Below are 21,516 nucleotides of genomic sequence, written 5' to 3'. Positions count from 1 at the left end.
TAAGTTTTTCGGGCGGTGTGGCCATTTTCCAGAAGCATTCTCTCCTGACCTTTCATCTACATCTATGTCAGGCATCCTCAGAGGTTGTTCAGAAAGTAGGGATGCTTTGTCCAAGCTCCGATCTTGCACCCTAAATCTAAGATAGGGATAATCTGTGTGAGGGATAATTCATCACACAGTACCTTGTCATAGGCCCACAAAGTTTCCAGTGGAGCATCATGTTGAGTGATCCCATCAAAATCCAAAACATCATGCTTCGTAGGTTTTCCATATTTAGCAGATTGACTATTGCACTACACTTTTTGACCTCCTTTCCCACCACCTCGCGTTTTCCTCTTCTGCAGTTTGATCTGCTGAAGCTGGCATATGTCTGTGTGAGGGAGAGAGAGAGGGATAATATTATATTAAGAGCCAATCATACTTCTCAGCTAGACGTTTCCTGTGGAGTGTGTAGTCAAGTAGTACTTTCCACCCTCTTTCCTTCTTTGCCATTTTTCCTCGGCTCAAAAAGGGGTTCTGTCGCTTTGAACCTCTTCTCCCCATGGCTTTAGGAATAATACCCTTGTGCCAATTTATCTGACACTGAAAGGTACCACCAGGGGGTTGGTCTTTTAACCGAAGTGGTATTCTGTACAAAATGATTTCCTTGAACACTGTTATCAACATTTAACAGGTCATTTCCTATGGACCATTATATTCCACCCACATAAATCCGCGGTGCTTTCTCACTTTTCATCTGGCCTCATTGTCTTCGCTACCTATTCTTTCTCCTTCCCCTGTCCTCTCCCTTGATCATGAATCTGCTCTTTGCAGCTGCAGATGCCTTGGCGCCAATTGCTTTTTACACTCTAGTTTGGATTCTCTAGCTATGCCGACCTGACTAATGCCTGGCTCCCCTCTCGTCTCTCTTGCTAACCAATTATTTTCTTTCTCCCTGTATATTCTATGTATCCTTTCATCTGCTTGAACCTCTGTCGCTTCTACTGTAATCTTACAATATAGTCTACAAAGTCGAGCAGGCCGCGATGCCATTGGCATGATCCAGAGAGACCCTGCCTGTCCCCTGCCACACATTCCTTAATGAAGAGCTCATTTGCTATTCTACATTCTTTCCCGTCCAAGAGAGCCTCAGGTAGCTACTGCAGTCCTTTGCTGATAGATTATACAGTTTTAAAATATTAATCTCCTCTCCCACTGCTTCATCGATGTCACCTTCAGCCTCTCTTTCACTCTGGAATTTCTGTTCTTTTACATCTTCCTTGTCGTTTTGGTTTTTTTTAAGCTTCAGTCTTTTGGATCAGATCTGCTATCTTCTGTCTCTAAATGCCCTGTGAATATAAGCTAATGTGTTCCTCTGCACAGTGTTGTATCCTCCACACTGCCATTATTCATGTGATCTGCTGTGCCAATATAAATTAGGTTTTATCTTTTAAATAGGTACTAGAATGGGCGATTGTTTCATATTTTCTTCATTATTTAAGTATTTATTTATTTACCTATTTATTTACGGCGATTCTTTGCCGCCTTTCTCAACCCAAAGGCGACTCAAGGCGGCTTACAACTGGTACAATTCGATGCCACAATAGTCCTAAAACACAATTAAAAACGCATTGTCGAAGGCTTTCATGGCCGAAATCACTGGGTTGTTGTAGGTTTTTTTCGGGCTATATGGCCATGCTCTAGAGCAGGCATGGGGAACCTTCGGCTCTCCAGGTGTGGTGGACTTCAACTCCCACAATTCCTTGAGACCAAGGTAAGCCTTTGGGGTGAATGCCGAGCCTCAAGGAATTGTGGGAGTTGAAGTCCACCACACCTGGAGAGCTGAAGGTTCCTGACCCCTGCTCTAGAGATATTCTCTCTTGACCTGCATCTATGGCAAGCATCCTCAGAGCTTGTGAAGTCTGTTGGAACTAGGAAAATTGGGTTTATATATCTGTGGAATGACCAGGGTGGGACAAAGAACTCTTATCTGTTGGAGCTAGGTGTGAATGTTTCAACTGACCACCTTGATTAGCATTTGATGGCCTAGCAGTTTTTTGGCATGGCTTGTTAGTGCCTGGGGGAATCTTTTGTTGAGAGGTGATTAGCTGTCCCTGATTGTTTCCTCTCTGTTGTTTTGCTGTTGTAATTTTAGAGTTTTTTAATACTGGTAGCCAGATTTTGTTCATTTTCATGATTTCCTCCTTTTTGTTGAAATTGTCCACATACTTGTGGATTTCAATGGCTTCTCTGTGTAGTCTGACATGGTGGTTGTGAGAGTGGTCCAGCATTTCTGTGTTCTCAAATAATATGCTGTGTCCAGGTTGGTTCATCAGGTGCTCTGCTATGGCTGACTTCTCTGGCTGAAGTAGTCTCCAGTGCCTTTCATCTTCTTTGATTCGTGTTTGGGCAATGCTGCTGTGTTTGGTGGTCCCTATGTAGACTTGTTCACAGCTGCATGGTATACAGTAGACTCCTGCAGAAGTGAGAGGATCCCTCTTGTCTTTTGCTGCACGTAGCATTTGTTGGATTTTCTTGGTGGGTCTGTAGATAGTTTGTATGTTGTGTTTCCTCATCAGCTTCCCTATGCTGTCAGTGGTTCCCTTAATGTATGGCAATAACACTTTTCCTCTGGGTGGATCTTAGTCTTTAATCTCGTGGCTTGTTCTCGCTCTTGCAACTCTTCTGATGTCTGAGGTGGACTAAAACATTTAGTGCACCTTATAAAAACCATGTAAAAATAATTAAAAACATACAATCACCAGTGACTTCTATTAAATCATTTTCCAAAAACATTGTCTAAGCCGTTCCATGTTCACTCTTTCCTGAGTTTGAATATGGCATACAAACAAAAAGTAGAATTAATTTTTAAATGAATAGTCCTCAAGTTGCATTATGGGCAGAGAGATTCCTTCTGGAAGGGAGGAAAGGGAGGATCCTCCAGGCTTCTAGGAGAGACCATGGCTCAGTGGTGCAACATTTTCCTGAGCCACACTTGGCCTAAGTTGTTCAGCATTCTTTTTACACAGTAGCTAATCAGATGCCCAGTGGAAACCCACAAGCAGGATGTAACCCCCTTGTTTGCGTTTCTTATTGCTAGCATATGAGCTTCATTGCCACGGATACATATCCATCATTATTAGTCACTTTTGATAGCTTTACCAAAATGGATTTGTCTGATCCCTATCCAAGTTGGTGACCATTGCTGCATTTTGTGTCAGCAAATTCCATGAAAAACCAGTTGATTTGATTTGTCTGCTGTCTACAACCACCCAGTTGCATCATGTGACATGGCAGCTGTAGTTGGTGAGACATCAGCACTCTCAGACAGAGAAGGCTACAGACTCTGTAAAACTACAGCTCCCAGGCTTCCATAGCATTGAGCGATGGCAGTTAGAGTGGTGTCAAACTGCATTAATTCTACAGTATCAGCTTCTAATACTGCGTACAGAGGAGGTTCTGCCTGTCTGCTTTCTGCACACACACACACAAAATCCTATTTTCATTTCTGAAATACTCATTTCAAAGGTTCTTAGGTAGTGTGTACTAAAAATTGCCTCTTTGTGAAACCTTGAATTGTCATCAGTCAGAGAGGTCTAAACATGATCTCCTGGTCTAAATTGTTATAATTCCTTTCTTCTTCGTGGTCTCTGTGAAATCACACATGGTATTTCCTACGCCTGCATGGTCAGTTCAGAATCTTCTAGAAGCCCTATGATACATTTTAGTTTGTAGCCCCGCCCACACTCCTCATGGAGGTATATAGTCAGTGGGATGGGCTACAGCCTCAGTTCCTTTTGTCCACCATAGTTGCAGCGGCTTAGGAATCTCTTTGCTCTTTAGCTTACTTGCCTTGTTACTGAGCCCCCGATGGCGCAGAGGTTTAAACCCCTGTGCCAGCAGGACTGAAGACGGACAGGTCGCAGGTTCAAATCTGGGGAGAGTACAGATGAGCTCCCTCTATCAGCTCCAGCTCCTCATGCGGGGACATGAGAGAAGCCTCCCACAAGGATGTTAAAACATCAAAGCATCCAGGTGTCCCCTGTGCAACGTCCTTGCAGACAGCCAATTTTCTCACACCAGAAGCGACTTGCAGTTCAAGTGGCTCCTGGCACGACAAAAAAAACGGACCCAAATAGGTTAACTGACCTGGTCATTGACTAGGACTGTTTTTTTTTTAAACTATTCTTTCTTTAGTTCTCCTTCAGCTACACATTTTGACCCGGACTATCTTGACTACGTGAATAGGGTCAGGGCAGTAATGTCTTCTACCGCTTTTTAAAAGAAGTGCTCGTCCTGTGGGAGGAAGTTACTTGACACAAACTGGCACATAATGTGCTTGCTCTGCCTGGGAGAAGGCCACACAGTACAATCTTGTAGCATGTGCCCCTCCTTCACCCCCAAGCTTGAAAAAACCATGAGTCCCATTCAATGTCCTGCTTTATAAGCAAGCCTTCCTGAAAAAGAGATTAGCATCGGGGCCACCTGCTCCCTCAACTAATGGCGCTGCTCAGGAGTGCCTCCTATCTTTGGCGGAGAGCTCGTCCCTCCAAAGCTGGCCCACTCGGTCCAAGACTGCCAAGGCTAAGAAGCCCAAAACCTCCCAGCTCCCACCATCTGGGAAATGACTAGATCGGGGCAAACAGTTAAAAGCAGGAGATCACATGCGTGTTGTACCTCCTTCCACACTTACTGATCTCAGTACTCAGGGTACTCAAGATTGAGGGGTCACGCTTCAGCTACACAATTCTGGACCTCCTGCGCACATAGCCGCTCCAGGGGCATATCCTACTATCGTGGGTCACTGCCTCCACATAGGGGAGCTGATTATAGCTGCCACTCCCCCTCCTACCACAGGAAGAAAGACTATAGGGGCTGCTTTTATGCCCTGATAATTGGGGCTGCTGGCAGTGCTCCCCCCAGGGGCAGTTATTGCTATTTTGGGCCTTCATACCCCATAGATGAAGAGCCCCTCCAGAGTCAACCACCCATACCTGCTGCTTTGAATTCAGCATTGCAGAGGAGCCAGCCTGCCATGCCAGTGGTGACGGCCTCGACTTCGCCCCCCATTCAAGTTGACGAGTCCGACAAGGACTCAGAGTCAACAGAGGGCATTCACATGGCATCCCCACTTGAGTCCCAGTTGGAAATGGAGCTCCCATCGGCCGATGAATTCAGCAATTTCGCAGCACTTATTGTTCGCCTGGCACGAGCTCTAAATTTCCTCATGGATTGTATCTACTATCCGTTTGGCCTACCAGTTGGTGGGTAGTATTTTAACTCCACAAATCAGGGTCGACTCCCCGAGGGCGGTGGCCACTTCCTGGGCCTTCTTGAGGGGCATGCCTTTATTCGTTTTTTAAAATCATCTTTATTGACAGGTTTTCCAATGGGGGAAGTTTGATGTTAAAATCTATAACAGGGAAAAGGTAGGGGAAGCAATGGGTGAGAAGCTGAAAAGGTAGAAAGAGTATGTTGAGGTAGAAAGGGTGTGTGGGGACATGCCTTTAGAAGATGTCTGCCGGGCAGCCACCTGGTCTATCCCACTCACCTTTGTGGCCCATTTCAAGGGATACTCTTTCCATGAGAAATGTGGCCTTTGGCAGAGCAGTCCTCTTCTCTTTAGTAGCATGACTCCTGCCAGCCAAGGTTAGTAGCTTGGTACTCTACCATATGTGTGATTTCACAGAGACCACGAAGAAGAAGGAGGAGTTGCTTACCTGTAACCATGTTTCTTCAAGTTGTCATCTGTGAAATGTGGACATCTCCATCCATCCTCCTCACTATCTCGTCATGCCTCTGTTTCTCTTGCTGCTACCTTGCAGCGGAGGAACTGAGGTGTAGCCCCTCCCACTAGATATATAACTCCATGGGGAGTGTGGCTGGGCTACTGCCTAAAAGGTGTAAAGCTTCTAGAAGATTCTGAACTGATTGTGCAAGCAGTCAGTTCAGATTGATTGATTGTTATGACAGATAGCCGACTGGCAGATCCCACTGCATTTTAGGAATTTTATAATTCTCAGTTTTTTATCATTTTATTAATGAGATTTTTATGCATTGTTGTTATACTTATGTCATTGTATTTATACTTACGTATTGTTGTTTGCGTGTGGCACTTTGAGCGCTTCTATGAGCCGCCCCAAGTTGCAGGGTACAAATAAAGATTGCTGTTGTTATTATTGTTGTTATGTGCAAATTTCACAGATGACCACTTGAAGAAACATGGTTACAGGTAAGCAACCTTTCCTTACCCATGATCTAGCCCAGAACTTGGAAAAGTTACATGGCCATGTAGGCTGGGAGATTTGCGAAGTTATTCTCAAAATAAGCGTAACCTTCTGAAGCAGTGTTCTGATACCTTCATCCAACCGCTGTGTCTAGTCCTGTCCTGAAGAAAAGTATCATTTTGCTGAATGTGTTTCTCTTCCAAAATAAAGAAATACATAAACCTCTACCTTTTGACATTTCAGGTTGCTGGGAAGAGGTTCAATGTTTGTGTTTTCACCCGAACAATTTCAGAGACTGCTCACAATAAATCCAGACTGGAAATCCCGCAGGCTTCTTGATTTAGGAGCCGGAGATGGAGAAGTCACAAAAGTCATGAGTCCGCATTTTGAAGAAACCTATGTTACCGAGTTGTCTGAAACAATGATATGGCAGCTTCAGAAGAAGAAATACAGGTATGACAGAAATGGGCATGATAGTGCATAGGTACTGGGACATAGCTATTTTATTCCCACCCCCACACTCGGTCCTCTTTCATAGCTTCAAAGTAACCTATAGCAATAATTCTGTGGCTGATTTCCATGAAAGATAGAACATTTAAAGAAAAGAGAATGTGTGAGAAGTGTCCCCTGCTCTACAGGACATATAATGATAAATTGAAAATGGAATGGGGGCAAGGAAGTAGATTTTTGCATGTTTCATAATCCCAGGACATGGATGTTGAGTTTCTTTCCAAGAAATGTACGAATAAGACAGTTGCTGCTGGTTTTCCTTTTAAATTTTCCTTATGAAGAATTATGTTCTCCTATCTAGGAGTCCCCCCTTCGGGGTGAGAAGGACAGGGTATAAATATAGGAAATAAATAAATAAATATCTACAAAATATCCTTTTTTGATATGTTGTCAAAGGCTTTCATGGCTGGTATCACTGGGTTGCTTTGAGTTTCCCAGGCTGTATGGCTGTGTTCCAGAAGTATTATCTCCTGACATTTTGCCAAGATCTCTGGGCGAAACATCAGGAGAAAATACTTCTGGAACATGGCCATATAGCCCAGAAAACTCACAGCAACTCATCCTTTTTTGGATTGACAAGAGTTGGTGTTCCTTGTGCTTGATCAAAGGAAAGCAATTAGGCAACAGCAAGTCAGAAATGATGGAGCAAACCCATAGGTTGTCGTTGAGGAAGTCAGATTGCCTTTTGAGCCTTTGCTCAACTAATATTTGTCAAGGAGGAATCTCCAGTGTCCAAATTCAGGCAATGATTTGCCCATAGGGTTCTCTTCACTCTTGAGGTTTTGAAACCTGTTCTTCCTTCCACTTTTTCTGCTGTCCCATTGAGTGTTTTGTTTGTAGCTGCACAATAATAGTCAGAGAGTTTGCAGAGAGGAGGAGAATTGCTATCTTTCGGTGGGACAGATTTGGGGCATTTATGGTTGTGGTATTTCCACAATCCAGAGATTATCTTCCCTGCCATAGTAAAATAGGGGTAAAGGTTAAATGAAATCTAATCGTACTTTTCAGACTAATAATGTATATTTTGGCATGAGTTTTCATAGACGTCAGGCCACTTCATTTGATGAAGCGATGAAGTAATATTAAAGCCACATCATTATTATTATTATTATTATTATTATTATTATTTTGTTTATTGAAATAGACATACATTTGTAAGTGCTTGTTATGTACAGTGCAATATTTTCCAGCTATTCATGATCTATAATCATTTCTCAGATAATATCTTTTCTTTAAGAGGTCACAGTCTTCTATTTGAATAACACATATAAAGGCATCATAGGCTTCCTATGCTTCCTCCTTGTTAAAGCCACAGATTTTAAGTGCAATTAAACAGTTGTGGGAGTGTGATAAAATGTAGCAAAATACGAAAAGATGCAAATTGTGGCCTTGGCTATAAATCTTTATAGAACTTTATGAGGCTATACATGACTCCCAAGTCTTTAAAATTATCAATTAGTATTGATTTGTACAAGCGCTAAATCTATGTCTCAGAAGTCAGTTCAAAAACTTCCTCCATGAAAATTCCTTTATTATATGCACAATTATGAAGCTTGAGGTATTTACATACATAGCATGCTGTAGTGTGCAGTGGATTGGAATTTACGACTTCAGCTTTTTCTCTTTCATTTTTCTGTCTTTCTTTTCTTCCTTCGATTTTTTTGTTTGTTTAGAACTGCCACTTGTAAGCCCCATATTGGTATATCCAGGAAAGTTGAAATGGAATGCTAGTTTTGGGGTATTGCCCTTTTTGATGCCATTCATGTCTATTTAACCTCTTTTCTCAATTGTGCTCTGTAGTGCAATTGTGTCTTGCCAATTTCTAGACCCCCCACTCATCAAATACATATTAACGTATTATAATATTTATTAAAGATCTATATAGGTAGAGTATGGGGAGATTATTAATACTATTAATGTACAATATTAATATAAATTGATATAATAGTGTTTATATCTGTTAATAATGTAAAAAGAAATGAAAGAATCACATTTCCTTTGTCAAGTTTCTTATGGTTGATGGACTAGATTTAATGAGGTGAAGTTTTTCTTTGGTTACCTCACCTTCTCATTGCTGTAAGCAAATAAGCCATTATCTAAGTGTAAGCTTGTGCTTTTAAAACACTTTTGCAGAATACTCGGCATCAACGAATGGCAAAATACAGGCTTCCAGTATGATGTCATCAGCTGCTTGAATCTGCTTGATCGCTGTGATCAGCCATTGACTGTATTAAAAGATATTAGAAGTGTACTGGAGCCTACGAGAGGCAGAGTTATCCTGGCATTGGTCCTGCCTTTTCATCCGTATGTGGAAAATGGTAAGTGTCTGCCAGATGCTTCTTGAGAAAAAGCCACATATGAATCGCCCCATGTAAAGAGCACTCATATATATATATATATATATATATATATATATACATCATCAGTTTGGGATTGGGTTTGGCCAGAAGGACAACAGCCAAGGCCACCTCCGGGGCTGAAGGATTCTGGGTAATGGGCCCTCTATTGTCTTCCATAGCCATGCAGCAGCAACACCAGATTGTTGGCCTGGAAATCTTGATTTAGATTGCCAAAAAATATGCTTAATATACTAGTACTCCAGGGCATTGTGGAAAATTAGAATAATAGCTCCCAGACACACCCCTTTTTCCTCTTTTATTAGAGGAATACACAGAACAGGCATCTGACACATTATCAGTGGTTGGCTGCAGGGAGCTGCTTGGAAATGGATATGCTGGTGTCAAGGTTTTCTGAAAGGTGATGCAGTGGACCTAGAACATTTTGCTATTTGAAGTTTACCCCCTCCTTTTCGTGTCATTCTAATGAAAGTATGGTTTTCGATCTTAGGCCTAGATACAAAAATTATTAAGTGTGTCTAGTTTGACCCTGTTATTTACTGTGAGTTAAAGCTGTTTCCCATTTGTATTTTATCCTTACTTATTTACTTATCCCCCTACCCCACAAATAAGACATAAGGTGAGTTTATTTACACCTTGTCTAATTTTGATCCCCACAAAACATGCCCTGAAAATACAGAGTATTTTTACCTGTTTTGGGATTCGGGGTGGCAAAACACACATGTGGTTTCCCATCCAAATGAGAGCCAACCCCACATCTCTTTTAGTCCAGAAAAGTTGCTTTATCTCATGGCCTCAAAACATTGCCACTTGTTGCTTCCTTCGGAGCACACTAAAGGGCTCTGCCTTGACTTCTTCAGGTGTGGCACACTTTGTTTGCTATAGGGAGAATTGACTCACAGATGACTAAATTCAAGTCGGTTCGCGTTTTCTAAGCAACCTATGCAAATAACCAAATTAAGTTGATCTGAATCTTATTTGAGAAACGTCCATGCTTTGCTGTAGTTCCAGTATTGCATCCTTGGCTCTAACAATACTTAAGACTTGTCAAGTTTGAGGCTTATTGCTAGCTGGGTGGGGCTCAGTAGGATGTATACTCAGTCTGTTTAGTCAGGCAAGTTTTAAAAACTGGTGTCACTCCAAATTAAAAGCAAGTCAGTGGAGCCAGTGATTGGGAAAGGGAGAATGGAGAAATGCTGGGTGTGGAATGCAAGCTGTGGCATACTAGAAGGACTCTTTATGACAGAGTTCTTAGAATTGGAGGCTGATTTATGGTTTGCCGGTAGCTCTGTGGTGAGCATTACATTTGTGGCTGCTCTTGTACTCTGTGGGAATGTTTAGAAGTTATGCCAAGTGGCACAGCCAAGCCATAGAACCGTAGTAAATTAATATGCAGAAGAAGCAGGCACCGTACTTCTAATTACATGTGAAGCAGCCCTTACAAGGACTCACTTTGGAGATTTTAGACAACCATGGCCCACAGTCAGAATAGAAGAACAGGCACTTTCCAGATGTCCTGCATTTCTCTCCAGGTTCAAAGAGTTTTTCTCTAGTTGCACAGAAGTCCTCTTCACTACAAACCCAAGCTAACTTGTATGATTTCTCAGTTTTTTTTAAATACCATGTGTGCACATAGATGTTCCGTTTTAGTTTTATCAAAGTACAAAACTAGGTTCTTGTGGGTTTTTTCGGGCTGTAGGGCCATATTCTAGAGGCATTTCTCCTGACGTTTCACCTGCATCTATGGCAAGCATCCTCAGAGGTAGTAATGCTTGCCATAGATGCAAGCGAAACGTCAGGAGAAATGCCTCTAGAACATGGCCCTGTAGCCCGAAAAAACCCACAAGAACCTAGTGATTCCAGCCATGAAAGCCTTCGACAATACATTAAAATACAAAACTCTTACATATTAGTTCAGTCCAATGTAAATACCCAAGAAATAAAGTGAATAGATTGAAAGGATAAACTAAAATTAAATCAAAGGCAAATAACCCAAGGGAAAATAAACAAACATGGACACATGCTAACAAAGGGCAAACAATCTCCTCTTTTTTCTTGCAAGATATGTGTCCTTCAATATACCGCAACTGTATTTGCATGCATCATAATTGTTGGATAAACACAAACAGTGGTTTGGTAGTACAGCCAATACCATAAGCTATAGCACTTTCCAAACTAGACTTGAAGAGGAGAATTGTGGTGCACAAAAGGAGGAAGGGCCACAGGACCCTTAAGACTTCTCTGTGCATTTGTTCCATAGCTTGAGGTTCCATTAGAATCTATGAAGCAAAGGTGGGGATCATGCAGTTGTTGTGTAACTGCAAATCCCAGCAGCATTCAGCAGCATACCAAATGATGAAGAATGTTGGGAGTTATGATACCACAACATCTGGATGGTTTTACTAGGGTTGAATATATATGTGCAAAAAGTAGAATTGTGACTATTCTATGGTGTATCTGAGCTGGAATTAGATAATAAAGTTTTAATAAAACCATTAATGAAGATATTGTTGGAGGATGTCAGAGAAACACAGATGTATCTATAGAAATACTTTTCACATGCACATATGGTGCAAGACTCACCGGCACTTGCATTTTCACTATCTTAAATTCCAAGAATACACTTCAGTTTCTTTTGAAAGGGTTGGAATATAACATCTGAATATATTTTGAAAAGTCAGTGGTTCTCAATCTTTGGTCCTGTATATATTTAGATTCCCACCATGTTAACCCAAAAGTGCCAAAGCCAGGGAATAGGTCAAAGGTCAAAAATAGGGAGAACCAGGAAAGGGAGTTTTTTTCCAAACAAACTTTAAAAAAAAAAAAAAAAAGCCTTTATGAGTTGTTCCTGGTGAAATGAGCCAGCCACCACCTATGGTAAGCATATTATTTTAGACCGAGGAAGATGTTTTGCCCCGAGGGCAATGTCCTCCAAAGACTCTCCAGATATTTTGGAATATATTTTTATTGGCCTTTCTACAAAGATAATTGTCCACAGAAATCTGGAAGGCACTAAGTTGATGAAATCTGATAGTTAAGTCTTTTCTCTCATACAGTTTACCTTACCAATCACTTTGCACATCCATAAAGCCTTTTGGTCCTGGCAGTTCCTGGGCAACAAGTAAATGCTATGTTATTGTTTAATGTTCTACTTAGGATGCAGTTTCTGTGCAAAATACTTTGCTGGTAAATGATGGTCTTCATAGAGATCTTTTTCTTGCAAATGTTCAGCATCTGAATCACATCCTCAGCTGTGTGACGCACGAAATAAAAAAGTGACTAGGATGGTACATGTCTTTTGCTGATGTTAGCCAGATGCCTCTGAAAGAAAGGAAAGTAGCACGTTCAGACAAAAGAAAATTGAGGAAAAAAGATCATGTAGCATCTTCATATGACTTTCAGTCACAGACCAGGAGCCCCTGGTGGCACAGTGGGTTAAACTCTTGTGCCAGCAGGACTGCTGACCAAAAGGTTGGTGGTTCGAATCCGGGGAGCAGGGTGAGCTCCCATTTGTCAGCTCCAGCTTCTCATGGGACATGAGAGAAGCCTGCCACAGGATGGTAAAATATCCAGGCGTCCCCGGGCAATGTCCTTGCAGATGGCAAATTCTCTCACACCAGAACTGACTTGCAGTTTTGATGCTACTGGCTACTTACAGGCCATTGTTTTCTTTTCTTCTTTTTGTAGATCTCCTTTGCAATTGCTTGACAAGCATCTCTAGTCTCTTTCGCCTGGGAAATTAAAAAAGAGTTTTGAATAGTGTCCTGGTCTTACCTTTGTCACATAGTCTGATATATAAACAGAAAATATGAAACATATTGCTGACTTTAAAAGAAAGATTATTGTTGTTGCCCTGTAGTAGGATGTATAATGGTTGAATTGTTTAAAGTAGGGTAGGAAGCTATTTCTGGTCCCCAAACTCCCATCATTCTGCAACGTGCTGACAAGGTTTTATGGGTGTTGTTGTCCAAAAAAATTGGATGATCGAAGCTTCACACCCTGATATTGACACAGAGATTATCTAGCCCAGTAGTTCTGCAACAGGAATGGGGAATGATCATGAGTTCAGTACAGTGATGACTGGTGGGCCCCAAATTGCACACCCTAAAGCTGAAGATTTAACTCATTGCAGGGCTGTATAAAGATTGTATAAAGATTATACAATCTTTATACAATTGGACCATACATCCTATCAGTTTGTGTGCTGCTCTTCCTTTCCCTTTTAGAAAGCGGCAAGAAGGAAACTTTGGTTGGTAGACTTTGTTGGTATGCCTTAGCGTCACAAACACAAGGGCCTCAGAAAGGAAGAAGCAACTGAATGGCACCCAGGGGTACATAGACACAAACCCTGTAGCCAGTCAGTGGTGTTTCAGTCAAGTGGAGCTCCTCCCTAGAGATATCCAGCTGCCTTTGCACAATGGAGAAAAAAGTTCTGAAAGAGATGTAGGATACCTCTTCCTGCAGTGTCCAGTAGAGCATTTCTTGGGATGCAACCCCATTTGCACAGTTATAAATCACCAAGAGGATTCCAGCCCACATACATAGTTATTTCTGTGTCTTTCCTGTTATTTTTAACTTATGCAGACTTTGGGGTTGTTTTGTACCTTCTGATACCCCTCCCCTTTTCTTTCTTTCTTTCTTTCTTTCTTTCTTTCTTTCTCCAGAAGCCACAACCAGGTAATGATTTGCTATTACTGTAGTTTCTCAAATAGCTAACACTTACATGAACATTTTGTTTCCCTCTCAGGTCATCGTTTTCAGATTTCTTACATTTTGGCTATAAAAGAAAGGAAATGCACATGGTTTGAGTAAATAACAAAGAAGGTAGCCTTGCAAATGTTAGGGGATGTGGTTCTGATTTTTCAGGTCTAGTTGCCTTCCTTTGCAAGCAATAAATAATATTGCTGCATGGAGAACTGACACATTATCTTTATGGGACTGAAGTGGAGAAGTTGAATGACTTCTTAAAAGCACATTTGATAAAATTTGAGAGAAGAGGGAGCTTCTTATCTGTGTTTTTAATTCACTGGAGAGTAAAAACTCTTGCTGGTTATAGGACATTGATTTATTTGAATACAGTAGTTGTATCCCTCTCTATATCACATTCTCTCAAGAGGGTGTACAAGTAAAATCAATTTAAACAGTTTAAAACAATTGAACATAGTTTAAATAGACCAAAAGTGTAGTTTCTGTAGGTAATGATTAGATCAGTTTGTAGTAGATACCAATCAGAAACTGGGAAATTATTTTTGAATTGCTGTTTCTAGAGTCCCAAACTTGAAATGACTAATCTAATGACTAATTAGGTTTCGAAGCACTGAAAGCCAACTTACAATCTATCCACTCTAGTATTGAACTCAGCTATTGATTTATTAAGAATTATTTAGATCCAACGTATCCCATAAAATATTGTTAAAAGCAAGGAAGAATATAGAATACAAACTAGAACATATTACACTCACCATATGTTAGTTTTCTAAGGCTATCAATCGCACTAAAGCAAAATAGCACTGATTAAGATCTGCAAGCAGTAAGAAGAAGCCAATGGAAATCAGGTTACAAATTTCAAAAGCCACCTGAAATGTCGAAGTCCACCAATGGAATGTCACCAAAGAAAGGACAAAGTAAAACTCTTAGAAAAAGGCCAAAAATAAGTTCCAAATGACATGTCACCACTCAATTTTAAGGGAATGAGGGGCTAACCACCCTATTTGCATGTGATTTTCAGGTGTTTTGGAATAGTTTTTGAGTGAAATCCATGCAAAAAAAAGCTGAAAACAATATTAAATACTTAGAGGGGATTTTGAGAGCTGACAAAGTGGGATTTGGGAAACACATGTTGCCCCACAGGTTACCCTTTCCATACCGTACCTTACTTAGGCTCTTATCAGGATTAGAGTATTGGGATTGCACTCAGAAATTGACTGGGGATGCCATTTTTAAATTCATTTTTGTAGCATTATTCCTATTAACCGCTCTGGGCAGCCTGGGCAGAGCATTTTGGACCAGATACAGCTTGTAAACTCTGTTCAGATGAAAGAGCGTATTGTAGTTGTCCAATGCAGCAAATAGGCTAATAGTACTACATTAACTAAGTAAGGTGTCTTAATATTCATTTGACACTTTTAAAAGAAAATCTGATGCTCTCAATTCTACTTTGCCCCAGATTGAGATAATTTGCAGTAGTTCAGAGGGTGTTACTGTCTATAATAAATGTGTACATGAACAAAGACATGCATCTCTTATACATCATACAGAGACTTCATTAGTTCAAGGATTCTGGAAATTGTAGTCCACTAACTAACGTTTTTCAGAGTCATTGCAAAAACCATGTACATGCTTTGATGCTTACGCAGACACAAATAAGGATACAGTCATGAACATACCTTAGAGAAGAACTTCAAAATTGCCAAAATTGCAGTGAAGTATAAGAACAGCAGCAGTGATATGGCCACCATGATATTGATAGTTCCTTGGCTGTATATCTTAGTTTCTGTGTTAATGGCAAACAAAAAATAATACAGGATATGTGGTTTATTTCCCTATTTCATATCAGATTTATAGTATGAATTATTTTGTCACCCTCATTCCAATTTGAAGACTCTGGGCTTTGGTTTTATATTAATGCTTTATATCTTGCTTGCTACCTTCAAAGGTCACCTTTAGAACTTCAGACATATTTAAAGTATGCCAAGCTTCCCTTGCAATGCAATTTCACAGTCCAGGTTGGCAGATATACAAGAGAGAAAGTCCTCTCTTGTGTGCCCACTTTTTTTTGTCGTGTCAGAAGTGATTTGAGAACATACTGCAAATCGCTTCTGGTGTGAGAGAATTGGCCATCTACAGAGACGTTGCCCAGGGGATTTCCGGATGTGTTACCATACTGCTGGGAGGCTTCTCTCGGGTCCCACAAGCTAGAGCTGACAGGTGGGAGCTCACCTTGTCTCACGGATTCAAACCAGCAACCTTCAGGTCAGCAATCAAGCCGGCACAAGGGTTTAACCCATTGTGCCACCGCAGCTCCATGTGTGCCCACTAACTCAGCCATTTGGGGTGATTAAACATACAAATGATCCTCCATTGAGAATCATAAAATATGGGCAAGATGCAGCCTTTTAGATATTTACCTCAAAGCTAAAACTTTGTAAAGAAGTAACAGCCTCTTGAGTTCAGCTTGGAAGCAAATCTGTAATCAGGCAGTTTGTACTAAATCCAATGGGTAAAGCTTCACTAGAGTCTCAGGTAGGAGTGTTTTTTTCTTTCTCCTTGTAATACTAAAGATGAAATTAGTGGTTTCTGTATACAGAGCATGCCCGGTACCATATGATTTTACCTGTAAAATCACACGATAAACAATATTTGGGTGCATTCTTTGATAGGAAAGTGGATTTTAGATCTCTTAAATAAAGTGTTAAAAAAACTCAAAATTGCAACTGACCTCTGATCACTAACACTGTTCCTTCCCCTGTGGTCTTGGAGGTAGGTGCTATGGAATCCGGAAATGCTACACCACAGTAGTAAATTCCACTGTCGTCCACACTGAGTGTGTTAATTTGAAGCAAAATCTGATCATCTGCTGGGTGAAGCACTTCGAACTTGGTTCTGTTTTTACACACAGGAGTACACAAATCTTCATGGGTTTTTGCAAGATACCGAAACCATAGAATATTAAGGGATGATGTGGGACAATTCTGAGCAGAAAAGGTGCATGATATACTAATGTTGCTGGATTCGGTAAAACCATCCATGGATTGAGGTTGTCTTACACTCACTGCACAATGGTCAGCACCTATTGAAAAGGGGGAAAATGTGCATTGTTAGTGGGTTGCTGTGATTTGTCTGGGCTGTATGGCCATGTTGCAGAAGCATTCTCTCCTGATGTTTCACCCACACCTATGGCAGGCATCCTCAGAGGTTAAGGAGTCTGTTGGAAACTAGGCAAGTGAGGTTTATACTGTATATCTGTGGAATAATGTCCAGGGTGAGGGAGCTCTTGTCTGCTTGAGGCAAGTGTTAATGTTTCAGTTGGCCACTTTGATTAGCATTTAATGGCCTTGCCGTTTAAAAGCCTGGCTGGTTGCCGCCTGGAAGAATCCTTTGTTGGGAGGTGTTAACTGGCCCTGATTGATTCTTGTCTGGAATTCCCTTGCTTTTAGAGTGTCACTCTTCACAAATGCTAATCGAGTTGGCCAATTGCAACATTCGCACTTGCCTCAAGCAGACAAGGGTTTTTTTCTCCCACCTTGGAAACTCCACAGATATATAAACCTCACTTGCCTAGTTTCCAAGAGACCCCTCAACCTCTGAGGATGCCTGCCATAGATGCGGGTGAAACATCAGGAGAGACTGCTTCTGGAACATGGCCATACAGCCCAGAAAACTTACAGCAACCCAGTGATTCCAGTCATAAAAGTCTTCAACAACGCATTGGTAGTCTTCAGGGTGACTGTTCTGTTGATGTTTGAGATCTGCTCTCATTCTTGCTTTTTCTACTCTGCCCAGCTAGGACTACTAGTGATTATGTTCACTCTCAAGCATGCTTATTAGCGAATAAATCCTCTGAACTATTGTGGTTTATTTCCACAGAACTGTCAGCTGCTCCATGGACGGTAGGGTGAGGGAGGATGTGATATGTCCCTCTAAATTTGTGAAATAACTTGCTTAGGAAATTGTTTCTCCCTATTTGCCTTTCCCACTCCTGTCCAGGTTTACTCAGGAGAGTAATTTTCTGTTACTCTGTGTAAGAAATCTGTGTGAACTCAAGACCATCCTTAGGCAGGGTCACAACTGCCCCCAACAACATTCAAGTCTATAAATCCGCAAAGCCAAGCAAGGTATTTTGATTTAAGCAGAAAATTTCTCAAGCAGCTCTCCCGACCACTAGTAAGAAAAAATGCAACCAGGGCACATCAAGCAGGCAATTACTTCATTTTGCTTTATGATAGGGCTAGCCCTGTTGACTGTTATTTTAAAGCTCAATAATAGCAGAAAGCATTGATTTAAAAAATTCCTTACCAGCACAATATGATAGCCAGGTAACTTCAAGAACCAGAACCCATTGTGTGGACGTTATCATTTTGCCTGTGAGATTCCTCTGAAAGGGTTTAGCTTGAGAAAGTGGAAGTAAGTCACCCTGAAATAGCACCAAAATAGGAAACTCTTCTTAGTTAATGCCCTCATATTGCTCAAGAAAGGAACTTCCCAAGCGTATGTTTAGGGGAAGCATAGGGCTCTGTTTTCTGAAAATACCTTCGCTTACTTGATGAAAGTTGGCTGTCTCAGTTTTTAGCACAGATCATATTTGCCTTCCCTCTGAATGAACAGATTCCAGTTCCATAAATGTGTCTTCTCTCCAGGGCGCGCTTGAAGCATTTTGCTGCATGATGTGTTTCAGCAAATTACATTTATACATGACCTACTCAAAGCAGTACTCAAAAGTAGTCAACGTATTTGGCTCCTGAAACAAAATATTCCACAAGTGATTCCCTGGCAGTAAAACAGACCATCGCTGCAAGTTGTTTGCCTATCTGCTGAACCGTGCCGAGTACAGTAGCTCTTGTTCTTGTCTTGTAAGGTTTAGTGGTTTAGTGGTTGCGATTGCGCTCTTCCTTCCAAGTTATTCTTTCACTTCCCTCAAAGAAACTGCACTGAAATACTGTTTTGAACATAACTCAAGGCTAAAGTCATGTCAGTTTTAAGGACATTCAAGATCATTTGAAAGAATCATAACTTTTAATACCATGTGTATTCAACTCCCCCCCCCCTTTCCCTGAAAAAAAATTATATATATTTTAAATTTATATATAATTTTAGGGGTTGATTCCATATCAGTTTTTATCATTGGACTTAATTTTCCCTCTCCAGCATAACTGGTTGGGTGTCCTGGATTTCTCAGCTACAGTTAAAAATTTCAGTGGATTTTTTGCCAAAACTGAAAGCAGGCCCCATGTTCACTGCAGTTTGTTCACTCACATTCACTCATCGAAACCAAGATGTCTGGTTCAACAACTCTACAATCTTGTCCAGAAATCAGTGAAGGCTAGAAAGGCCAGACATATAATGGGGAATGCTGCGTGATAGAGGGAAAGGCACATAGTGGAAGTTTTCCTGAAGTTTAAATTTCTTCTTTTCACACTGGTGTTTTCATCCTTATCAAAGAGCAGTGGTTGTTAACCTGTGGGTCCTCAGGTATGTTGCCCTACAACTCCCAGAAATCCCAGCAGTTTACCAGTTGTTAATGATTTCTGGGAGTTGAAGGCCAAAGCATCTGGGGACCCACAGGTTGAGAACCACTGGCATAGAGGAACACAACCACGCAGGAAGCACAGCATGGTCAAGAGATTGTTAGTCAAAGCAATATTTATAACCTCTTTGTTATAAATCTGAAGAACAAAAATAGCACCTTGTCCATGGATCTCTAGACCAGCCATGGACCATTCATGAAAACCTTATGGATCCACAGACAGTTAAGAACCTGAGGAACAGTCACCCATGAAGTGGAAAGCATTGCAACTCCTGGACACAAGGGTGAGCTGGTGTGGCCTCTTCAATGTTTTTGGAAAGTACCTCCCAGAATTCCTCACCATTAATAATGGTGCCTCAGCTGATGTTGCAAGCCAAGAGCATCAGGTGGGCCACAAAAGTCCACCTTGCTCTGCCTGATAGGATCTGAAGGAGTGACCAAGTCAGTCTGATTGAGTAAAACCAATGGTTTGGCACCTTACGGACAACCCAATTTATTATAGCGCAGTAGTTCTCAACCTGGGGTCCCCAGAGGTTTTTGGCCTTCAACTCCCAGAAACCCTAACAGCTGGTAAACTGGCTGGGATTTCTGGGAGTTGTAGGCCAAAAACATCTGGGGATTCCAGGTTGAGAACCATAGCATGAACCCTGGCAATATGTCTTTAAAGTGCCACAGATTTCTTCATTGTTTTGACCAAAAAGTAAGAAATTCACTCTTCCTTATACTTTTACTTTGTTGAGCTGATTATTGCTTCTATTTGCAAGCCTCCATGGGTCTCTCACTGTTTTGGAAACGCTTACCCTCCCTTTTGTGTGCTTTCCAACCCATTAGTTTTGCCCACTTTGTAGTAGATTGGTTTATAAATGGACTTCTCCTCTTAGATGAATTGAGCCAGATGGCAGGATTGAGACTCAATATGAATTATGAAAAATAAATGCTAATGAAACCCGTATGTTCTCTCAGTAGGTGGCAAGTGGGACAAGCCTTCTGAAGTTTTGGACATCAAAGGACTGACATGGGAGGAACAAGTGAACAGCCTGCCAGAGGTTTTCAAAAAAGCTGGCTTTGCCATAGAGGCATTCACTAGACTGCCCTACTTATGTGAAGGTGATATGTATAATGACTACTATGTCTTAGATGATGCTGTCTTCGTCCTCAAACCAGTGTAAATGTACCTTCTGAGTCGATCCCAAGAAGCAGCCTGTGAATGAAGCGTTTTGATTTTTTTTTGTTTTTTATTATTATTATTAATTACAGGAAAGGAGGAAAAAATTGTGGTTGTCCATTCTAAATCGACGTCATGTATGAAGTCTAAAGGTCAAAAAAAGAATTACTAATTTCCTTGTAGTATGTTTTTTTTAAGAAAAGAACATCTTTTTTAAAAAAGGAAAAAAAGACAGAGCTCTTCTGCTGATGATTTCTTAACCCCCACGAGGTCCCTGCAATCCAACCATAACTAGAAGATATTTTTATACCTGACAGCGGTAGGACTTGATTCAGCAACAGCCAGGAGGTTGCACAAACGGAACCCGTGTGCATTGTTTTTCTCCAGAACATTGGAAGAGAACCCTGGCAATAAAGCTGTTCGCTCGGTATAAAATTTGGGTTGATGAAGGGTTGGGATAGATTTTCTTCCATGTTTATGAAGTTATTTTATCTGTTGGTCTTCAGCACATGTTTTTAATCATGCCTAATAAAACTTTTTTGACATGACTCTTGTCCCAGAATTTTATTTTATTTTTTGCACTAACCCAATGGTTCTTAACCTGTGGGTCTCCAGGTGTTTTGGCCTACAAGTCCTAGAAATCTCAGCCAGTTTACCAGCTGTTATGATTTCTGGGAGTTGAAGGCCAAAATATCTGGCGACCCAAAGGTTGAGAACCACTGCACTAGCCCTGTTGTAAAGCAATGTGTTTTGTTGCTTGGTGATGAGTAAACATTTAATACCTTTGAATTTTGAAAATGACTTATTCCTGGTAGAAATGGAAACTGCCAGAACCGTTAGATCAGGGGTCCTCAAACTAAGGCCCGGAGGCTGGATACGGCCCTCCAAGGTCATTTACTTGGCCCTCGCTCAGGGTCAACCTATGTCTGTAATGACTTGAAAGCACACAACAACAACAACAACAATCCTATCTCATCAGCCAAAAGCAGGCCCACACTTCCCATTGAAATACTAATAAGTTTATATTTGTTTAAA

The 21,516-nt window shown here is 41.1% G+C and overlaps 2 protein-coding genes across 3 annotated transcripts in view; one reads left to right on the top strand and one right to left on the bottom strand.

Moving 5' to 3' along the window:
• The window catches only part of LOC137095121 (protein-L-histidine N-pros-methyltransferase), a 41,108-nt gene extending 20,079 nt beyond the window's left edge, over positions 1-21,029 (top strand). For both annotated transcript variants that reach the window (XM_067461403.1, XM_067461404.1), the window contains exons 3-5: positions 6,450-6,659; positions 8,850-9,034; positions 20,280-21,029. In XM_067461403.1, the coding sequence (XP_067317504.1) occupies positions 6,450-6,659; positions 8,850-9,034; positions 20,280-20,485 (601 nt within the window). In that variant the 3' untranslated portion in view covers positions 20,486-21,029. The remainder of the gene's footprint in view (positions 1-6,449; positions 6,660-8,849; positions 9,035-20,279) is intronic.
• Positions 12,006-18,337, bottom strand: LOC132782018 (immunoglobulin superfamily member 6). The gene is made up of 6 exons (XM_067461405.1): positions 18,089-18,337; positions 16,512-16,862; positions 15,460-15,566; positions 13,797-13,850; positions 12,730-12,804; positions 12,006-12,394 (listed from the first exon to the last, which is right to left on the bottom strand). The coding sequence occupies exons 1-6, from the start codon at positions 18,147-18,149 to the stop codon at positions 12,353-12,355; spliced, it is 690 nt and encodes a 229-aa protein (XP_067317506.1). The 5' UTR covers positions 18,150-18,337; the 3' UTR covers positions 12,006-12,352.
• Positions 21,030-21,516: the final 487 nt, after the last annotated feature.

This window comes from Anolis sagrei, chromosome Y, assembly GCF_037176765.1.
Source record: "Anolis sagrei isolate rAnoSag1 chromosome Y, rAnoSag1.mat, whole genome shotgun sequence".
Classification (NCBI taxonomy): domain Eukaryota; kingdom Metazoa; phylum Chordata; class Lepidosauria; order Squamata; family Dactyloidae; genus Anolis; species Anolis sagrei.
This window is presented reverse-complemented; position numbering and strand designations above follow the sequence as displayed.

Coding starts and splice junctions, on each gene's coding strand:
- LOC132782018 (XM_067461405.1), bottom strand. CDS start 18,149: ATGATAACGTCCACACAATGGGTTCTGGTTCTTGAAGTTACCTGGCTA. Junction 13,851..15,459: donor TTTTGAAGTTCTTCTCTAAG/GTATGTTCATGA, acceptor TTTCTTTTATAG/CCAAAATGTAAGAAATCTGA. Junction 12,805..13,796: donor GAGGGAAACAAAATGTTCAT/GTAAGTGTTAGC, acceptor TTAATTTCCCAG/GCGAAAGAGACTAGAGATGC.